Raw genomic sequence first — 20,400 nt, 5'->3', positions numbered from 1 at the left:
TTGAGTAAAGGGACCCGAGGGCCAGAGAAGGTAGGGAGAATTCCTGTTTTGTTTTGTTTTTAGTTTTTCTTTTCTTTCTCTCTGCCTTGCCCCATGAGGTGGCACCAATTGTAAGAACTGTACAGCAGTATGGGCATCTAGGAATTCAAGAGGAATCCTATCTTTCTGGCCAAATGATCAGGAAAAAGGACCCCGGTGGGCTGGAGAGTGTGGGAGAAATCCTGGAAGGGAGAGGCTTGGAGAAGATGATCCTCAAATTCTGTGATAGGACAGCATAATGTCAGGCTTAGCATTGAGTTGCACATGTGTGGTTGAGCTGCTTTTACACACAACACCTCTGACACCAAATGTGTGGGTTTTTTCCTCACACCAACCAATTTTCTAACTCTCCAGACATCAACTGGGTATCTTTCAATTCAATTCTGACACCAGCTACCTGGAGTGAGCATTAGACTGCACAGATTTGAGGGCTCAGTTCCACAACACTGCCCTCACTTCAGATGCCCGTCCTAAGTACAGAGTCCCTAGGTTATTCACACTTCTGTCTGACTTAAAAATCAGGGGTTTCCACAATCCTCCTCCCTCAAGTTCAAAATTTGCTCAAACAGCTCACAGAACAAAGGAAAACAGTTTACTTATTATTTCTAGTATATTATAAAGGATACAATTCAGGAACAGCCAAATGGGAGAGATGCTTAGGGCAAGGTATGGGGGAGAGGAAGTAGCACGGAGCTCTATGTCCTCTCCAGGCCCACCACCTTCCCAGCATCTCAATGTGTTCACCAATTCAGGAGCTCCCTGAACCCTACAGTTTAGGGGTATTTATGGAAGTTTCATTACATAGGCATGATTGATTAAATCATTGGCCGTTGTTAATCACCAGCTCTTATATAGGAGATTCCAAGGGTTTTAGGAGTTCTGTGCCAGAAACTGGGGGACAAAGACCAAATGTATATTTTTTATTTTACCACAGTTGGAGACCCAAAGTTACATAGCCAAGGCTTTGAGAATGAAATTACAAATCTCAAAACTCAGACTAACCTTTAAATGGAACATGAGACAAATATAACCAGCCCAGCAAATCTATCCATCAATCAAAACAAAATGAAACAAACCCTGAACTAACATTGGAACCATCACCTATAGAAGGAGAGATGAAACTTGTGTTCTGAGCCTAAATAGATTGATTGCATGCTACCTCCACTTAGCAAAACTGCAAAGTTTGAGGGTATAGTTCTCTAAACTGTGATGTCCACCTAAGACGTCTGACACCAACTGCAAGTTCAGAGGGGTTTTCAAAACCACATTTAGGTTTGATAATTTACTGGAAGGACTCACAAAACTCAATGGGAGCTATTACTCAAGGTTACAGTTTATTACAGGATTCAAGATTTGAAAATCAGTATCATTCTTCATATCAACTCAGTAAAGAAGAAAAACCATGTGATCATCTCAATAGATGCAGAAAAGCATTTGCCAAAAAATTTTAAACAGATAATTCCCTGAGTATAACCTATTTTAGTAATAAATGAATTCTGTACAGCTGCGGTTTCCACAAAGGTAGCACCAGAAGATGGTTTGGGCCCTGCATGTACTGTCAGAAAGCTGGCCCTTATCTTGTAGGGAAATATTGGGTCTGACTTCAGACTCCCAGCTTTAGCATTGGGAGTTTTCTAGAATATATGTATACAGAGGGTACCAAAAATTGTATGCACATTTTAAGAAAGAAAAAACTGTATTAAAATTGTAATACTCAGTGTACACCGATAACAAAAGATGAATTACAAGTCATGTTTAACTTCTGCAATTACAAGAGGTGCTCAAAGTGGTTACCATCAGCTTAATTTTAATACAGTTTTTTCCTTTCTTTAAATGTGTATACATTTTTTTTGCCACCCTCTGTATATAAAGAAAACTAGTGCTTTTAAGTATATCTTCTAAAGTGAAGTTCCTATTACACTATAGCTCAAAAATATCCTTAAATTTTTTATTGTTTACAATTCAGCTATATACAGATCTGTATGGAATTTTATTTATATACACATATGTTATAGATGGAATAATATGGCTTGAACAAGAGGTCTGGTTTAATGTCGACTGTTTGGGAAAACTATCTCTTAAGTTTTATAAGAAATGAGTTGTATAGTTAGTATTTCCAGTTGTTTAATTTCAGAGGTTTGTCAAGCAAATCAAGCTTACATTCTTTCTCATGGTTCGTATGTCATGGCACCAAGTCTTTTTCTCTGTCTTTATCTTCTTCTTTCCTTATTTCTTAGAACTTTCTTTCATTTCTCTCATCTCTTTTCATTCTTTCTTCAAACTTTGACAGTCACTTTTTTTCAAATCCCTGGCAGTTTCCAATGCTCACTTTTTATGAGACATCTTTTTAATTACCCAGTCTTTCATTGGTAATCACTTTGTGAATCATCATGACTTATTATTTTTCTTGTTCACCATTGTCTACACATGTTTTACTAAGCTCCTCAGGGCAGAAAATTCTGTCTTCCGTATTTTATGCTTTGTAAAATGCCACGTACTCCTTTGACTTCTATTAACAATAAATCTCAGTGAGACTTAGCTAAAACTAGATCTTCCATGTTTTATGTATAAGCTTTACATGCACACAAGAGAAGATTCAAGTTTTACTAGCTACCTGATTTGTCATGTGTATTGCTTTATTTATTTATTTATTTATTTAATTTTATTGGGGAATTGGGGAAGGGGAACAGACAAGTTGCTGTCCTTTTTTTCTTCAGATTAGTTGTGGAGGATGTTGCTTCACTGGCCCATGTTGGTATTATTATTGTGCTCTTCCCAGCTGAGGCAGATCGGTCACTGACCACTGGACGGCTGCTAAAAGTGGCTCATGGCAGCCCATTGCAGCCCACTGCAGCCTACGCTGTCGCCGGCGACTCACGGCAGCCCAGCTCCAGGTCGAGCTGTTGTTCACCATCTTAGCTGCAGAGGGTGCAGCATCACTGGCCCATGTGGGATCCGAACCGGCCACCCTGCTGCTAGGAGCTAGCACTCCCAAGCCAACTCTTAACCAATGAGCCACTCGGCCGGCCCTGTATTGTTATTTTTAAGGAAGCATTAGAATGCTATCTTTTAATATTACTGGATACCAAGCCAATAATTTATTTTAACCTGATTACACACACACACACACACACACACACACACACACACACACGTATATTCCAGAACAAGCAAAATTGTTTTTCTTTATTTCCATTGTAAGAAGGAAATGTTTGTATCTTTTTAAATAACTAGATTAAGCTCACATGGAATTGTCTACATGCCAGAATACCTTGTGTTCTAGTTTTAAATCATGTCTCTCAGACACAAATCATCTCGGGAATTATGCATTATTTATGATAATAGGAATCTTTAATTTTAGATTTGACAAATATTAATATCAAAATACATTGATATTTTTGAAGTTATTTTACAGCAGTCTAGACTTTATTTCTGATGTATTTAGCACATTTGCTTCAGGACAGTGTGGTGGTTGAGCTTACATTTGAAGTGAGCAAACAGAGGTTGAGGAGGCATACTGCTCATTCTGCTGCACTCTGGGCTCTTGGCTTTGGTGCTGTCTTTCCCTGACTTGTCCCTCTTTTCCCAAGTGTTATTTGTCTTGTCTACCAAACCCACCTTCAGGAGGTAGCTGAGAGTAGCTTCAAGTGTCACCTCCCTTAGCTATATGATCATTTTTAGTCTGGATTCTAAAAGGTGAAAAATATCTCAGCCACAGGGTTTGAGTAGTGCGAACTTCCTGGTATCATCCTACTTAAAGGTTTACTTGATGAGCCACTAAACATATTTTTGCATAATAAGGAAATTGTGTTTTAGTTTCTTTGCCAGCCATAACACATTAACCATAACTTTAGCATCTTAAAACAACAACTCATTATCTCACAGTTTTGTAGGTCAGAAATCCAGGCCCATTGTGGCTGAGCTGGTTCTCTGCTCTGGGTTTCACAAGGCTGAAATCAAGCTATTAGCAGGTGTATGCCTTTCTGGAGACTCCAGGGGAGAATCTGTTTCTAGGTTCATTCAGGTTGTTGGCAGAATTTAGTTGCATACAGTTATAGGACTGAGTTCTCCATTTGCTTGCTAGCTGTCAGCCAGGAGGGATTCCTAGCTTCTAGAGCTTGGGTACATTCCTTGGCTTATGGTCCTTTCCCTCCATTTTCAAAGTCAGCAATAACGGGTTGAGTCCTTCTTATGCTTTGAATCTCTCACTCCCTCTTCTGTGTCCTCTCTCCTCAGCTTCCTGCTTCTGTAACATCTTTCTCACTCCAGTTAAAAATTTCCTCTTTGCAAGGGCTCAAGTAGTTAGATTGTGTCCATCTAGGTAATTTAGGATAATCTGTAACTTTAGTTACAACTGTAACTGTCCTTCACAGTAGTACCTAGACTAATGTTTTATTGACTAACCAAGGGGTGGGAATCTTAGAGGGGCATCTTTAGAATTCTGCATACTCTAAAGTATGAGGCCTACGTGATAAAATGATAAATTTTTTCAGAGAACATATGAAGACACTTGAACACAGGTAGAGTCATACCATATTCTAGAAACGGAAGGCTCATGTGGAAGAATGTTATTCTCCCTGAAATTAATATACACAATTAAAGAAATATTAATAAAAATCTAAGTGGTTTTTGGTTTTTTTTTGACAATTTTATTGCAAAGACAAGAAGAATAAATGGGCAAAAATAATAACTGGAGTAGGAAAGAGAAAGTATATTCCCCAACTCATTTCATGAAGCTAGCTATATAACTTTGATGCCAAATCCAAAGAAGAACATTACCAGAAAGAAAAATGACAGGTCAATCTCATTCATGAAAGATCCCCTCCCAGATCTTAAACAAAATATTAGCATATTGAATCTAGCAATATATAAAAAAAGAAATAGACCAATAGAACAGAATAGCAAGGTCAGAAACAAATCCACACGTATATGACTACTTGGTTTATGACCAAGATAGCATTGCAGGTAGGGTGGAGAGGAACATCTGTCAATAATGGTGCTGGTTTAAATTTCCACATTGGGAGGAAGGGGAGGGGTGTGAGGACTACAGATTCCTCGCTGTTTTCATACATAAAAAAGTTAATTTCAGGCCTGCTTAGAACTAAATTTGAAAAACAAAACAATAAAATTTTAGAAGACAATTCAGGCGACTACCTTAATGACCTCAGGGTAGGAAAAGTCTCTTAAACAGGATACAGACACCACTGATCATAAAGAGAAAGGGGGATACATTTAACTACATTAAGAATTTCTTTTCATCAAAAGACATTACCAAGAGAGTGAAAAGGCAAGCCACAGACTAGAAAAAAATATCTGTAGCACATATAATCAACCAAGTATTTGTTTCCATATTATATAATCAATTAATACAAATTGGTAAGAAAAAGACAAACAACCTGATAAAAAAATGTGAAAACACCTGAACAATGAGCCAATGCTTATATGAAAATGGTAAATAATCAGAGAAATGCAAAGTAGTGCCATAATAAGTTGGCATTACACACCTATTAGGCTGGCAAAAATTTAAATGTCAGACAATTCAAGTGTTGGTGAGGACATGCAGCAACAGGAACTTTTATATGTTATTGTTGGTTATATAAATTGGTACAATCATTTTGAAAAATTTTCACATGGTCTTGTGGAGCTGAAGATAAACATGCCCTATGGACCAGGAATTCCATTCCGAGGTAAAGGTTCTATAGAAATCTGTGTTCGTATGCTTTATCACACACACACACACACACACACACACACACACACACACACACACACAAATACACTCACTCTCAGAACAGTATTGCTTATAATAGCCCAAAGATTGACATAGCTTATGTCTATCAATATTAAGAGTAGATAAATAAATTGTAGAATATCCATGCAATATAGTAACCTAAACAATGAAAATGGATAAACTACAGCCACATCTTACGGATGAATCTTAAAGACAGATAGCATTGATCAAAAAAAAATTAAGATGTGATAAAAATTTACTCTATGACTCCATTTACAAAGACTTCAAAAATTGGCATAAGCTATATTGTTTAAGAATGAATAAGTAGGCAGTAAAACAATAAATAAAAGCAAGACATGTTGATAATCATGATAGTGGTTATCTCTAGGCACTTGGGGGTTATAAGGGAAGGGACATCCTGGGGCCTTTTGGAGTGTTGGTAATGGTCTACTTTTTCACGCAGTGGAGTTACATGAGAGTTTGAGTTATAGTGTTTAAGTAGTACATTTCTGTTTTGTGAACTTTTCTGTGAGTTTGTTATATTTCCCATCATAAAAAGTTTACGCTAATCTTCTCTTTTTACTCCATTCTTCCTGATTCTTCCTCATTAGTAGCATCTACAGTGCCTCATAGAGACTTAGAGTTGTTATAGCAAGATTACAAAGACTGAACAAACAATTTAGTCTTTAAAAACAAAAACACTTCCAAAGTAGGGTCTTGAGAATAACGAAAGCTTTGCTGAGAGTAAACATAGCATTTGACCTTATTTCTCTTCCAGCCTTGGCCAGGTTAGCTAAAAAAACCCCCCTTGAACTGGGAAGGAGTTTATGGAGTATAACACTGAAGAAGATTGGGAGACCAGGGAGTAAAAGGTGAGGTTTTATGGCAGTGGTGGAAAAAGAGCATCAGAGTAGTCTGAGCACCATTTCAGTGGACAGGGCCTGGGGCCTGGGCTAGAAGCCAGGAAAGCTGATATCAGAGCAGCCTGTGAGGGCTGCCTGCTCTGCCTGATATGTGTCTTCCAGCAAAGGACACCATCTTTCCTCTGAACTGCCTGGTAGAGAGCCTAGGACACCTCTGTTGAAGATGGAGAGTGAGGTCTTGGACTACCTGGTACTGTGCCATCTTTCTCTCTCCATTCTTCCCATCCCCTATGCTACTACAGGTTTTATTTTGCACCCAAAAATCTATATTTTAAAAAGTACCTTGGGTAACTCTCAGGTAAGCGGCCTATGGTACTAGAGTATCATTGCCCAGAGAAATTCCCTGATAAAAAGAATCACCAGCTGCAGTTGTTAAAAAATCCAAATTTCTGGGCTCTATACCAGACGCGTAGAATCAGAATCTCTGGAGAAGGAGCCTGAGAATTTGTTTTTCTAACAAAGGCCCCAGGCGACTCGCAGGGAAGTCTGGGAAACTGCTCTAGAGATTTTTTTTTCTGCTTTCTTGCAATATATTTAAAAAACCAAACATTTATAAGTAAAGATATTTGCATTTTGAAAAAATAAGTACCTTGTGGGAAAGGATGGATTATAAACTGTAAAATGTTTTTTCTCCACTTCTCAGTGCTGCAGATCCATAGATCTGTTTACATGACATCTCTTCTTGAAGTCACAAAAACATCTTAAACTCAACGTGTTCAAATTAAAATCAACATCTTCCCCCAAACCAAATTCTATTTTATTTCAGTGTTCCTCATATCTTGGTAATAGCCTTGTTATCCACTCACTGGGCTGTACAGAAATCCTGTCATCCCTTACTCCTCCCTCTCCTTCAGTCCCCATTCTGCTCCATGAAATCTAAACCCATCACCAAGGTCTCCCATTTTACTTCTTACATTGTTTCATTTTCCCCACTTGTCTCCATGTCCTTGTTCCCACCCAAATATACTTGAACTACTACCAATACTAAGTACCACCCATAATTCTTAATTGGTCCAATGCTGGCCGTGTTCATATTCTCGTGCTGCAGCTGGAATGCTCTTTCAAACACAGATCTGATCAGGTCAAATCCCCTCTCCACTTCACTCTCAAAAAAAAAAACAAAAACGGTTCTCAGTATGGCCAGTGACGCCCTGCTTAGTCTGGTCTCCAGCTTCATACTGTATGTAGCACTCTCTCCCTGGAATCTAGGCCCTAGCCACAGTGGCCTCCTTTCATTCCCCCAGGCTTGCATGTTCCCTCTTGACTAAAGGCCTTTACATAAAATGTTTCCTTTTCTCCTTTCTTCAGTTTTTCGTCCTTTGGATCTTCATTCCAGTGTGACTTGCTCTAATCTTTCCGAACAGATCAATGAATGACCCTACTGTAAGCTTTGTTAGCGCCTATATCTCTTGCAACTGTCATTTATTTTTCTAAATAAGTGGGGCTCACTTATTTATTTAGTTGGACCTTTTGGACTTCCTTTGACTAGAGTGGTTTCCTTCCTTTCTCATCTTCTTTGGTGTTCTTCCAATTTCACTTGCTAAGAATATAACTCAGTATAATTTTAGGATTAGTAGGGAATAACTCTTTTAATATTTGGACTCAGTTAAAGTACCACCTTCATTGGCTTTCCCATATCCCCTCTGACTGATGTTGCCTTATTGTTTTTCAATCACTTGAACATTTGTCTCTACCAGTGTTTATTCACTCTATTTTTTTTAACTTTATTGGGGAACAGTGTGTTTTTCCCAGGACCCATCAGTTCCAAGTCAAGTTGTTGTCCTTTAATCTTAGTCCAGTCGCCATTTTCAATCTAGTTGCAGGGGGCACAGCCCACCATCCCATGTGGGAATCGAACCGGCAACTCTGTTGCTCAGAACTCACACTCTAACCAACTGAGCCACCTGGCTGCCCCGTTTTTTATTTTCTTGAAGGTTTCTCTCACTAGTGTCAGTTGCTTTAAGACAGCGGTTTTATTTATCTCTGTATCCTCAGCACTTAACACAGGGTTTTGTCCTCAGTATTTGGAAGGACCCCTGTAGCCTGTAGTCTAGCTGTACAGTACATATGTTGATTTCTCAGCTTCTAATATCTTCCCTCACTGTGCCTAATAAACTCTTACCACTTGATATAAAGGAGGCAGTGAGTGGTACAGTGTTACCTTCAACAATATACATTATCTTCCTACTTTTCAGTTTCCTCATTTAAAAAATGATACCTTAAAAGTTTGTTGGGAAGATTAAAAGAGTTAATGATTCAGTACTTCTCTCCTGCCCCTTGCCAGGTCAAATGTCTCCTCTTCTAGAGCAATTACCTAGAGAATTTTGTCACAGGATTAGGTTTTTGGAATCTCTTGCACTCACCCAGCTCTTCTCTGTCTCCTTCCTCCAGTTTTTCCCCCCTTTACAATAGGCCTTGATGGCTCAATTAAAACTAGAGAACAAATCTTTAGCAAGTGGAAAACATTTCTTCCTTATTCTCTTAGGAAAAGAGATCTTCCTGAGATGAGATGTAGTAATTGCATAATTGCACAAGCCTTTTTTTAAAATAGTTTGAAATAGCAAAGGTTGGAAAACAAAATAGTTAAATTTCTGTATCAAAACAGGTGAAATACGTACTTTTTTACTTTGTAAATTTCTAGATTTATCAAGTGCCTGACCCAGAGTATAGAAGAAGTAAACTTTGGTTCCTTTCCCTTCATCCTTAGAAGTTTACAAAGCTGTAAGTAAAGATTTTAGCAGCCAGGACAAGCATCGCCACAGTGAATTATCTGGTATATGGTAGCTTCCAGGATAATAAATTATTCTTACCATCTAGACACTACATTCAGTTTCTTTTCTTACTTTACCTGTTTGCGCTGTCAAAGTTTAAGCAGCACATTAAAATGATTAGACTCTTTAAAAATCGTGGAAACATTTCATTATTTTAAAATGTGTATGTGACTAAAATAGAACAATCCCATGAAAAATGTTTGCACACAGGGTTAAAACATGTCACAGGGGTAAAACATGACAAAAATTTTAGCTGAAGTTTCTCTACTCTTCTCCACATTAGTGGTTCAAGTATCATTTGTTATTTAGATTTGTCATTCCCAGTTGACTAGGAAATTTAACGCTCTTTAGCCAATGTTTCAAATCTGAGGCAAATGTACCCTGGGGGGGTTTATTTGTGGGCCCCTGACGGGAGTATTCTTGAGGTGATAGTTTTAAGAAAACTCAGCTTACGTTGTTCTCCACAGTTTGAAATCAACATCATTTGGCATTTTAAGCTTACCACACACCTCTGAGGTAAGCCTCTAATCATCAAATGACTCTTTTTTGACGTCCTCGAATGATAAAAGCCTGAAGTCTAGGCTGAATGTTTTCCAGTGGCTTCTTTGGAAACTGGTCCCTTCTAATATGTGTCATACTAACTTGCTCCGCTGCCCGCTGGATGACAGCTGATCAGGGACTCGTCAGGGAGAACGCCCTTCAAGAAGCACCCACCTCCACCTTCAACCCCACTCCGCTCTCTCGGCGGTCTCTATCTAGGGGGCTTCAGGGTTTTCCTTCTCTATTGAGATTTGGCAGAACAGGTTTTCAAAGAAAGGAAAAGGGAGAGTTAGAAGTAACTGTATTGGTAAGCGTCATAAATAAGTGGCATGATCACCCCTGAAACGCGGCGACGAGCACCCAGTTTGGCCGCGAGGCCACACCGGCAGGCGTCCTCAGGCCAAACGCCCGACTCAGCCTCCCCACCCTCCCGAACTGCACGTTCAGGCCACGGTCACGTGACCGGGAGCGGCGCGCGCCGGCCGCGGCCCCGATTGGCGGGCGGCGGGAGCGCGGGGTTTGATGGGAAGGAGTTGGCAGGGCCCCTCGGTCTGTCAGTGGCGGCTGCTGCCTGCTCCGGAGGCAGGCTGCGCGGTGGCGGCCCAAGCTGGCAGAGGTGGAAGCCAGCGCCGGGCTTTGCCCGCGTCTTGAAGGTAGAGTGCTCACACGGAGGGCAGTTAGGAGGGCTCGGCAGAGGGGCTGCGCGCTGGGCTTTTCCCTGGGAAGTACGCTCGCGGTTCCCCCGCTTGCCTCTCCCGGGCGCCCCCGCCCCACGCCGAGTGGCCTAAGAGCTCTGCGGCCGCGGCGGCGTCTAGTCAGACTCGCCCGCCGGGTCCCTTTGATTTCCCCACACAATGGCAGGGGTGGCTCTGGAGTGCTGGAGACCCCTTTCTGCCCCCCAAGGGGAGGTGGGTCCCCTAGCCCTGTTCTCGGAGATTCCGGGGCTTTGACTTGAGTTGAGCTGAGCATCCGCTCTGTGGCCCACCTCTGCCGAGGCGAAGGGTCATAAGGTCCTCCGCTGAGCTGCCGCTTCGAGGGCTCTCCCCAGCTCCTCTTTCTGAGTTGTGAGGAGGCGACACCAGTTGGAAGGATCACGAGGGACCGAAAACTGTCAGTGTCATGCTGCTCGGCCCAGGCGTGTGTGGGCGTGGAGTATGTGCTGCTTAGAGAAGCCCGTGTGTACAGTTGTCCTTATTTGAGGGGTGGTGGGCGGTGGAAGGCGTGAAGGGAAGGGCCAGGTTGCTTAGGTGTCATCAGCGTGGCAGAAGAAGAGCAAATCTAAACTACATCAGTAGTTTTAATTCTTTAATATGGTGTATGGGGACTAAGAGAGGGTTGGGATCGGGGAACTCAGTTTTGCTGGTGGTTCCCTTTCAGTGCTGAGCAAAACCTGTGACTCACTGAGTTTTCCACATTCTGCTTTCCCCAGTTGGCTGCTGGTTTGTGGTGCCCAGTGTCCACTGTTTTCTCCTTTCTCTGTGGCCTGGGTGTCACCATTGACAAAACTACTCCTATTCAACGGCGGTTTGTGTGGCGGTGAGCTTGGGTTCAGACATATGTTCAAACTGGCAGGGAATGCTCATCTCTTGTCCTCAGCAGTCCCCATAGTTCAGCTTTAGGGGGACCAAGTTGATTTTGAACACATTTTTTAAAATGAGTGATGCATTTAATTAAAATCAGAAATTGAAGTTGCTCTGTCATCTACTGAGGTCAGCCCAATGCTGTTAATAAACTTATATTGTGTTTATATCTTGTTAAAATGTAAAAGACTATAAGAAAAGGAAAAAAGTTATTGGCTATCAAACAAGTATGATTTCATATAGAAATCTTTCTAATCAGATAATCATTTTTGGTAGTATTTAGTTCAGAATGAACATCGACTTACCCTGAAGACCAGAAATTAATCACCATATAGTAAAAGTGGTTTTAGAGCTGTACTACGTTTCAATAATTTTATTTTTTAGCAATAAATGTGGCAGTTTGAGATATTTCAGAATTGCCTTTTCAAATAGGATATTTGAAATATAGAGTTCTAGAATAAATTACTTTTAATCTTGAGTAGTACAATATATTAAAAAGGTACTGTTGATAGTGATTGAATAGTTTCTACTTAAGTTTAAAACTTGATAAACATAAAGCTAAAGTTTGTTTGCTGTTAAAGGCCTACAGGTTATTTTAATGAAAGAGCCTGCAGAGTGTTTTTCTTTTTTATATTAGAAAAAATGAGAGCAACACAATTTCAGTTAAAATACAAACTGCAATTTTATTTTCCAGTTTTAAAGTTATGAAAGAAGTCTTTTTGTAGGAAGTTAGGAAGAAATGCGTTCATATTAGAAGTATTATCTGTACTACATGTATTTTCTGGTAATAGTAATAACAATGGTTACAATTTATTATGCACTTAAAATTTATTGGACACTGTGCCAAGTGATATATTATTTCATTTAATTCATACAACAATTCTGTGAAATATAGATATTTTCACCACTTTACAAATGTGGAAACTGAGGCTTAGAGTTTAATTTACCCAAGATCACATAGCTAGTATGTAGTTGAGTCATATTTTGAAACTAGACCTTTTTTTTACTCCATTATTTTAATATAACTTGAAGTGAGCTGAAAATTTAAGAATAACATGCCCCAAGATTTTAAATTCTGACATCTAAGCCTGAGTGTGAGTTGCAGTTGATAGAAAACATCCAAATAATATGGTGGGCATTATTATTCATTGAAAAACATGTTAGATGCACCTAACGTTTAAGGTCATGTCAGATACAATTGTGATAGAGTGGAAAGAGACTCTCTGTACATGTTCATGGAAGAGTTCTTGGGGACAAGCCACTTGAGATTGAGCCATCTGTCCACTCAAGGGCAAGCAAATTGATTTATGTTTCAAAAAGAAATGCTAGTTATTTGGTTCCCATGTATTTTCCATGTGTTGAAGCAGAAATGGACTAGAAAACAGCCACGATCACAGCCATTAAAACAACAGTTTGTAATGAGAAATTAGAATGTTAGGCACTGCTGTAAATACAGAATGCATTATGTCATTTAAGCCTTTCAACATTTAAGAGGGTCCTTAACTATCCCTACTTTGCAGATGAAGATATTGAGTAACTGAGGTGAGTAAATTATTTGCCCAAATTTCATGGTAACTAATGGGCCATAGTGATTGGAGTTAGGATGTTTGGGTGGCAAGGATGGAAAAGGTGTTTGAAAATAGAAGAGATATGAAATTAATACTATAGAAAAATAGTTGATTTATTGAATTTTGTTATGCTTTCATATATTTTGGAAAGTACTACCATTGCATGTGCATTATAGTAAATCAGCTTCTTTAACAAATAGTACTAGAATTTGATAGGAAAACTGCTGGAACAATGAGGTTGACTGGTTCTTTGATTACCAACCTGAAAGCATGGATATGGCATTTAATGATTTTTACCCTACTGTTGTTTGAGAGGACAAATTGAAAAGCACAATCCTCTGCTTCAGGGATCTTGAAGGCTAAGCCAGAGTTTGTTTCATTAACACTGAAACAATTCTCCAAGCAAATAATTGATGTCAAAGTTGGTATTAATTGCAATTTTATGCATATATTTCATCTTACACTTATTTTAAAAGTGATATACAGTAAACAAGTAAAAGCCGTGCTGGTAGACTTCTAGTGCCAGTTCTGCCCCTAGCTGGGCTGCATGATTTTGGCAAATCATTTTTAGCTTCTCTTCCATGCAGATTTATGCATTCAAATGAAGGAATTAGGCTACATGATACACTGTACTAACAGTCTCTTGTGTTTATAACTCACTTTCCACTTCAGTAGCTCTGTTTACCAGCTATTTGAGAATGTCATAGGTCCTTTCATATATTTTATATGTAAATATTCCAATCCAATCTATATAAAGCAGACTTTATTTCTGATTTTGTGTTATTGAGACTAACTGGTTGCTTTAAAAAAAGATCGAAACTAAGATGCCATGTCTGGCTCTGTTACTTAATATCTTTGGGGCCTTAGCAAGTTAGTTCACTTCCCTAGCCTGAGTTTCCTCACTTGTAAAATGGAGCAATAGTAGTATCTAAATGATAAAATTCATGTAAAGCATTTGTTTTAGGCCTTGCTAGAGAGTACGTGCCTACCAAGTATTTAGCTGATATTGTTATCATTGTTCTTATTACTCTCAAATATTAAAAATTCTGATTTGTGATGGCTACAAATTTAACTTTTAGGCATGTTACTCTGTTACAAACCAAAATGTGTCAGTCAATTGTGTACAAAACACTGTGCTAGACACCATACGTTAGTTCCAAAATAGTGGGATGATGTATACTTTGAAAATACCAAGTTGAAGTGGTTCATCTACATGTCTCCTCCCCAGTCACCTTTCTTGGTGATTATTTTTAGCATCTTAAGATGGTTTTAAGATCTATTTAATGTCTTAAAGCAGAAATTTATACTTTTATTCATTAAAGTTCCTGTATTTCCTACAACTGCATTTTAGAAATTTGAATACTGAATTAACATTGAAGGATTAATAATATTTAGATTGCAACTTAAATGTGGCTTATAACATTCATTATATTTATGAACATCAAAAAATTTCAGGACAGATTATAGGTATTTCTGTCCCTAGAAATTACTTTGTAAGTGAAAGTGTTTCATAATTAGGCTCTTCGTTACTTCTTTAACCAAGAAAGTCCAAGATAGGCATGGCTCATGCTAATTCCAACCTATAAATAGTGTTGCAGAGTGAATGTACTAACTTGGTACTGACATTATTTTGTGATTACATTCATGGTTTTAAAAAAATGTAAGACTATGGCCTAACTTTTTTTTTTTTATGGAAATGAAGTGGTTTTATACATTGATTGTATATACTGTAACTTGGTAAAAATATATAAGTTTGAAAGTATACTTTTACTGTTTCAACTTAAAAGAATAAAAATTTATATAATTATTGACTGGTAAGCTGTTTTAGAATGTAATATTGCTGATAAATTTTCATACATATGGTAATATTATAATACATTTCAGAGTGATAGAAAAACAGCTAAAAGAAGGGTACATACAACTAGCTGACATGAAGGTCAACTAACCTGAGGGGAACTTAGATGCGATTTCAGAGAGAAATGTTTATTTGGGTGTTGAATAGCAGTGAATAGATGAGAAGTCTGAAGATAGAGTGGCTTTGGGCCATGCTTCTTCTGAGCTATTGGACAAATCACTAAACCTCTTTTCACTTAATTTTCTTATCCGTAAAATGGTAATAATGAAGGCTGTCCTGTGAAAAGTGATAGTATTATTAACTTTAACTTTCAGAAAAGAACTAAGGCTCAGAAACATTAAGTGATTTACTTAAGGTCACAGGTAGCCTTGTAATCCTTATTTTTTTTATTGAAAATCCAGCTGACTTTCTATTATTACTTTTAAGGTGATGTTATTCTAAACATTGTAAAACACCCCTAATTCTAAATAACTAGTTTAGTTGGGAGGCAGCAGAATGATAGAAATAGTTGTATTTAAGCATATAGAATGAAAGTAATATAGTAAAACTTTTCTTATAAGAACAACACAGGGGACCCACTTTAAAGAACAGAAAATTGCAAAGTGGTATGAATGTACACTTCTAAAATGCCTTGCTATTATGAAGGCTTTCCAGATTTATTTCCACTTTTAAATATGTCCTGGCTTGGAAGAAAGGATTATTTTAGACGGTGAACTTTATCCCAACTGCCTAAATTAAAATTCCACATAAGTGGAGTCCAAAGAAATTAATCTTTTATTGTATTTTTAGGCAGTATTACAACATCTAAATTCTATAGTGGGTATACTGTGTGTTATAACTTAAAAATTTTAAAATACTTTATTTCTAGCTGTGAAATCCTTTGGACAATTGATGATATTTATCATTGTGCTCAGTTTCTACAAATAAAAGATGGGTGGATTATTTTCTCGATGGAGGGTAAGTTATTTTTCTTTATAGCCAGTTTGTAGTCTAATATGAAAGTGTCAAGTAAAACTATTTATAAAATTCTCCTTTGTGGTGTAGACTTGAATGTTCGTTTGATATTATCCCTTACTATATTTATTTTTTTTCTTTCTTATGAATTAGTTTTTTATTTGGACTTTAGTAGTTTTATTTGCTGTATAGGTGTCTAATGTCTCTGTTTAACAGGATTATTTCACTCTTGACTTATGAATTGTTTTTATTTCTCTATTTATGCATTCATGTACAAATGGTTATCTTTTCTTCTTTTCTTCTCATTGTACCTAAATTTCAATGTCATTTGAAAAAGAGTTGAAATTAAATATTTTATACAATACTTAGTTTTTACAGGCTATATTCTTTTGTTTAAAGCTTGTCACAAATATTTACTGAGGTCACACTAAATATACTTTTAGGAATTATAGGTTACACAAAATTAAAAATATAGTTTGATTTTATTGGTTAAGACTTTAGAGGAAGTATCTCAAATTTAGAGCTATAAAATTAAAATATATTTATAAATGCTCTTTAATATAAGAGGAGATAATGTAGTCTAGGACAAATTACTTTGCTTATTATTTTTGGACTCCTTTTTACTGTAATAATGGAGTCTAGCAATACTTGGTACACAATTTAGTTTTGAGCTATTGCTGGAACTATTTTGTTCTGGATTGGCATTATATTGAACCCACTGCCCCCCTCCCCCCCAAACAAAACAAAAGAAAAGAAAACAAAACAAACAAACCATCTTTTAACAGTTTTGCCTGAGGATCAAATTTATCTATTCTTCCTTTGTCTTTCTTGTTAGGTTGAACCATATGAAATTGCCAATATTCAACAGCTTTGACTTACATAAATAGCAATTTCATATGGTTCAACCTAATGTTAACTACTCTTGTGGGAAATACAATTAATTGATATTCATTATACTCTTAGATTGTTGAGTATATAATTGGTAAATATTTTCTCAAGTGTTGTGTGAGTCATTTAGGTTGGTTTTTATTCTAGGTGGTATAAAAAGCATCTTTAAAAAATAAGCTCTGCTCTAATGAAGTATTCTTAGATGCCCTTTTAAAATCTGATCTTCCAAAAAAGTACTTTAGGAATTCACAATGAAGGTAGCCTGTTGATTTTGACCTCCAGAGTCCTAAGTGAACTTATAGCAGTAGCAAATCAGACCATCTTTAGTCTTGAATTTTTTAATACATAATTTCTTTTAAATAATAGTATCTTAGAAAATGTTTTTTGGAGGAAACTTTGTTTCTATAAAAGTATGTTTTGTTGGGATTAAGAATGGTAAAAATTGAGCTATTAGAGTTGAAAAGTATTTCTAGGACTAAAATAAGTATTAAAATGCTTATTTAATCTTATATAGTTCTGTTTATAATTATATTTTTATTTAAATATTAAATCTTATTTATAAATAAAGAGGAATACATATTGCCTGACAACATTTGAAAAAAAACCAATTGTGGATTAAAGTGTCCTTTTATGATTAAATCAAGGTGTTTCTATGTTTGCAGTAACAAGTTTTAATGCTGTCTCTTATTTTGATTTCTATAACAGGCAAAACCTTCAACTGTAGAAGTTTTGGAAAATATAGATAAGGTATGTACTATGGCCCTGGGGCATTTTAATTCATTTTAGGTGTTATGTAAATATTTTAGTATATGTTCTTTTGGAGCTTGGATCTGGTATGGAAATTTAAAGATGATATAGAACAAGCATGAGAACTTTAATGTTACATGATCTCAAAAAAATCCAAAGTCTATCAGTGACATAAGAAGACTGTGTCAAGTAATAGAGTCTGTTAGAATGAAATTAGATCTACAGCCTGGTGTAAATCAATGTTACAGATAGTATAAAGTAGATTATAAGATAGTCTGCAACAATTTTTATTGGTCTGCAAACTTCACAGCTTTTTATGCTTTCTATCATTATCAAAAATGGCTATTCCATGGGAATACTGAGAGTGAGTAATAGATTGAAAGACTATAGTATGGGTCACTCTTTCAATTTTTATTCTTTCTTTTTATAGCCAGACTTTTTTATAGGCATTATACAGGAAGAATTATTACTTGCTTGGTTTAACAAATACTATTTATTGATACCAGTTTCATACTTCTGATCTTTGCTAATTTGATAGGTTAAAAATAGTATCTAAATTTTGCATTTAAAAAAGTAATTTGTCAGAATAGGCATTTTTATTTTTATCTTCATTTTTAGTTTTCTTTTTCATGTTCCTTTTAAAATGTTAAGGTATTATATTTCATTGAACTTTAAGAATTCCTTCTATATAACCTCTCATGTTAAAAATTTTGTTAATATTTTAATATATTTATGAAATTTGAGATTAATATAAAACAATTTTCTCTTAATAGGAAATTCAAGCATTGGAAGAATTTAGGGAAAAAAATCAGAGACTACAAAAATTATGGGTTGGAAGATTAATTCTTTACTCCTCAATTCTCTATCTGCTTACATGTTTAATTGTATACTTGTGGTATCTTCCTGATGAATTTTCAGCAAGACTTACCATGACACTCCCATTTTTTGCTTTCCCACTGATGTAAGTAAATTGTTCATTTTGTTGACCTTTCCTCTTTCTGATCAGATAATGTTAATATATTTAGTCTCTTTTTTATTAGGAAATAGCAATGTCTCAGATTGAATAAAATTGTTTTTTTTTTTTTTGCAGTTTAAAAAATATTTCTTTAAAAAAGTAGAACAGTTGTTTTAAACCTTTCTTTACATACCCGAGGAATATGACCCAGTGACATTAGTAGCAATGGCTCTAAACGACAATCTTTTGTGATACTCTAATGGATGGTCATGCTTCCCTAGGGGTATTAGGCGTGGACAGGGCATTGAGAGAGGGTTTGTAAAACAAAGGAACTGCCCCAGTTATTTGAATATGTTCTATCCATCCCACCTCTGTTCCTCTCTTTTTAGTCACTGCTATAAAGCAATTGATCCTTACAGAAATATTTTATAACAGCATATTACAGAAGGTGTGTTGTGACTGAGAATTTTGAGAGACAATTAAATTAAAAATTTGTCCATTCAATCAACATTTATGGGTACCAATTGTGTATAGACATTGGATTATAATTTTTGTACACAAAAATACAAAATTTCTGACTGTAGATCTTAGGCTGCATACATTAAATTAAGCAATAAGTATGATGAATATTATGAAAGAGAAGTGCCTATTGCTATGGGAGCATTTAACAGGGGCCCTCAAACAGTCTGGGGTGGAGGTGGGGTTAGGGAAGGGCCTTTGTATTTGTTTTCTATTGCTGCCACAAGTTTAGCAGCTTAAAGCAACACCCATTTATTATATCACACCTGTGTAGGTCAGAAGAACAGATGGCTTGACTGGGTTCTCTGGTTAGTGTCTTAAAGGTCTAAATCGAGCTTATCAGCTGGTCTGGGGTGTTATTGGGAGTTTCTGGGGGACGAATCCTCTTTCAGGCTCAATCAGGTTATTGGCAACTTCTGCATCTCTCTGACTTCCTATTCTGCAGTTGGCTGAGAATGCTCTGCTTTTAAGGGTTTAACAGATTATATTAGACCCACCAGGATAATCCAGGATAATCTCCCTCTTTTAAAATCAACTGAGTAATAATTATATCTGCAAAGTTCCTTCACAGCAGCACCTAGATTACTATTTGACTATGTAACCAGAGGATGGAACTCTTGGGGAAGGAGAAGGATATCTTGAGGATTCTGCCTACCACAGCCTCCCTGAGGAAGTGATGTTTGAGTTTGAGATCCAAGGGATGAGGATGTGTATCAAGGGTGGGTGGCGTGACATGGTGGGTAGTGTTTTAGGCAGAAGGAACCGCATATTTGAAAGCCCTGAGAGAGGAGGGGGTATAGAGCCTGGTAGGTTTAAAGAGTAAAAGAGGGCAAAGAATGGATTATAGAGAAAAGTCTGGATAGTTAGGCAAGGAATATTTCTTGTGGCCTTTTAGTTCATTATAAGGATTTTAGGCTTTACTCTAAGTACTGGAAAGCCATTGAAGATTTTTTTTTTTGGTTTGGGTTTAGTTTCATTTGTAATTAATTCATTTTTTATTTTTATTTATTTTATTTTAGTTTTTAAATTTTATTTATTTATTTATTTTTGTTTTTTATTATTAGTTTCAGGTGTACAGAATAATGCAATAGTTGTCCTTTTCACGCCTCACAAAGTAACAACCTCCCTCCCCACATCCACTGCATTCCCACCCCCGATATCATACTTATCTATTACAATTCCATTGACTCCAGAAACAATATGACAAGATCATTTTGTTATTTATTTATTTAAAAAAAATTTTTTTAAAGATTTTTATTGGGGAATTGGGGGGATGGGAACAGCGCTGGGGAATTGGGGAAAGGGGAACATACAAGTTGCTGTCGTTTTG

At 36.9% G+C, this 20,400-nt stretch overlaps 1 protein-coding gene across 3 annotated transcripts in view; it reads left to right on the top strand.

Annotated features, from left to right (window-relative positions):
- Nucleotides 1-10,542: 10,542 nt before the first annotated feature.
- The window catches only part of LOC109375498 (protein lunapark), a 31,561-nt gene continuing 21,703 nt past the window's right edge, over nucleotides 10,543-20,400 (top strand). Inside the window, exons 1-5 of one of the 3 annotated variants that reach the window (XM_019630885.1) lie at nucleotides 10,543-10,657; nucleotides 13,105-13,126; nucleotides 15,876-15,964; nucleotides 17,555-17,596; nucleotides 18,370-18,557. In XM_019630885.1, coding sequence (XP_019486430.1) covers nucleotides 15,938-15,964; nucleotides 17,555-17,596; nucleotides 18,370-18,557 — 257 coding nt within the window. In that variant the 5' untranslated portion in view covers nucleotides 10,543-10,657; nucleotides 13,105-13,126; nucleotides 15,876-15,937. Of the gene's footprint in view, nucleotides 10,658-13,060; nucleotides 13,127-15,875; nucleotides 15,965-17,554; nucleotides 17,597-18,369; nucleotides 18,558-20,400 lie in introns of all 3 variants that reach the window. The other 2 variants (XM_019630886.1, XM_019630884.1) reach the window with 2 other exon arrangements.

The sequence above is a fragment of the Hipposideros armiger genome, unplaced genomic scaffold (assembly GCF_001890085.2).
Source record: "Hipposideros armiger isolate ML-2016 unplaced genomic scaffold, ASM189008v1 scaffold_964, whole genome shotgun sequence".
NCBI classification, from domain to species: domain Eukaryota; kingdom Metazoa; phylum Chordata; class Mammalia; order Chiroptera; family Hipposideridae; genus Hipposideros; species Hipposideros armiger.
The sequence above is the reverse complement of the archived record's forward strand: the minus strand, read 5'-3'. Positions and strand labels throughout refer to the sequence as shown.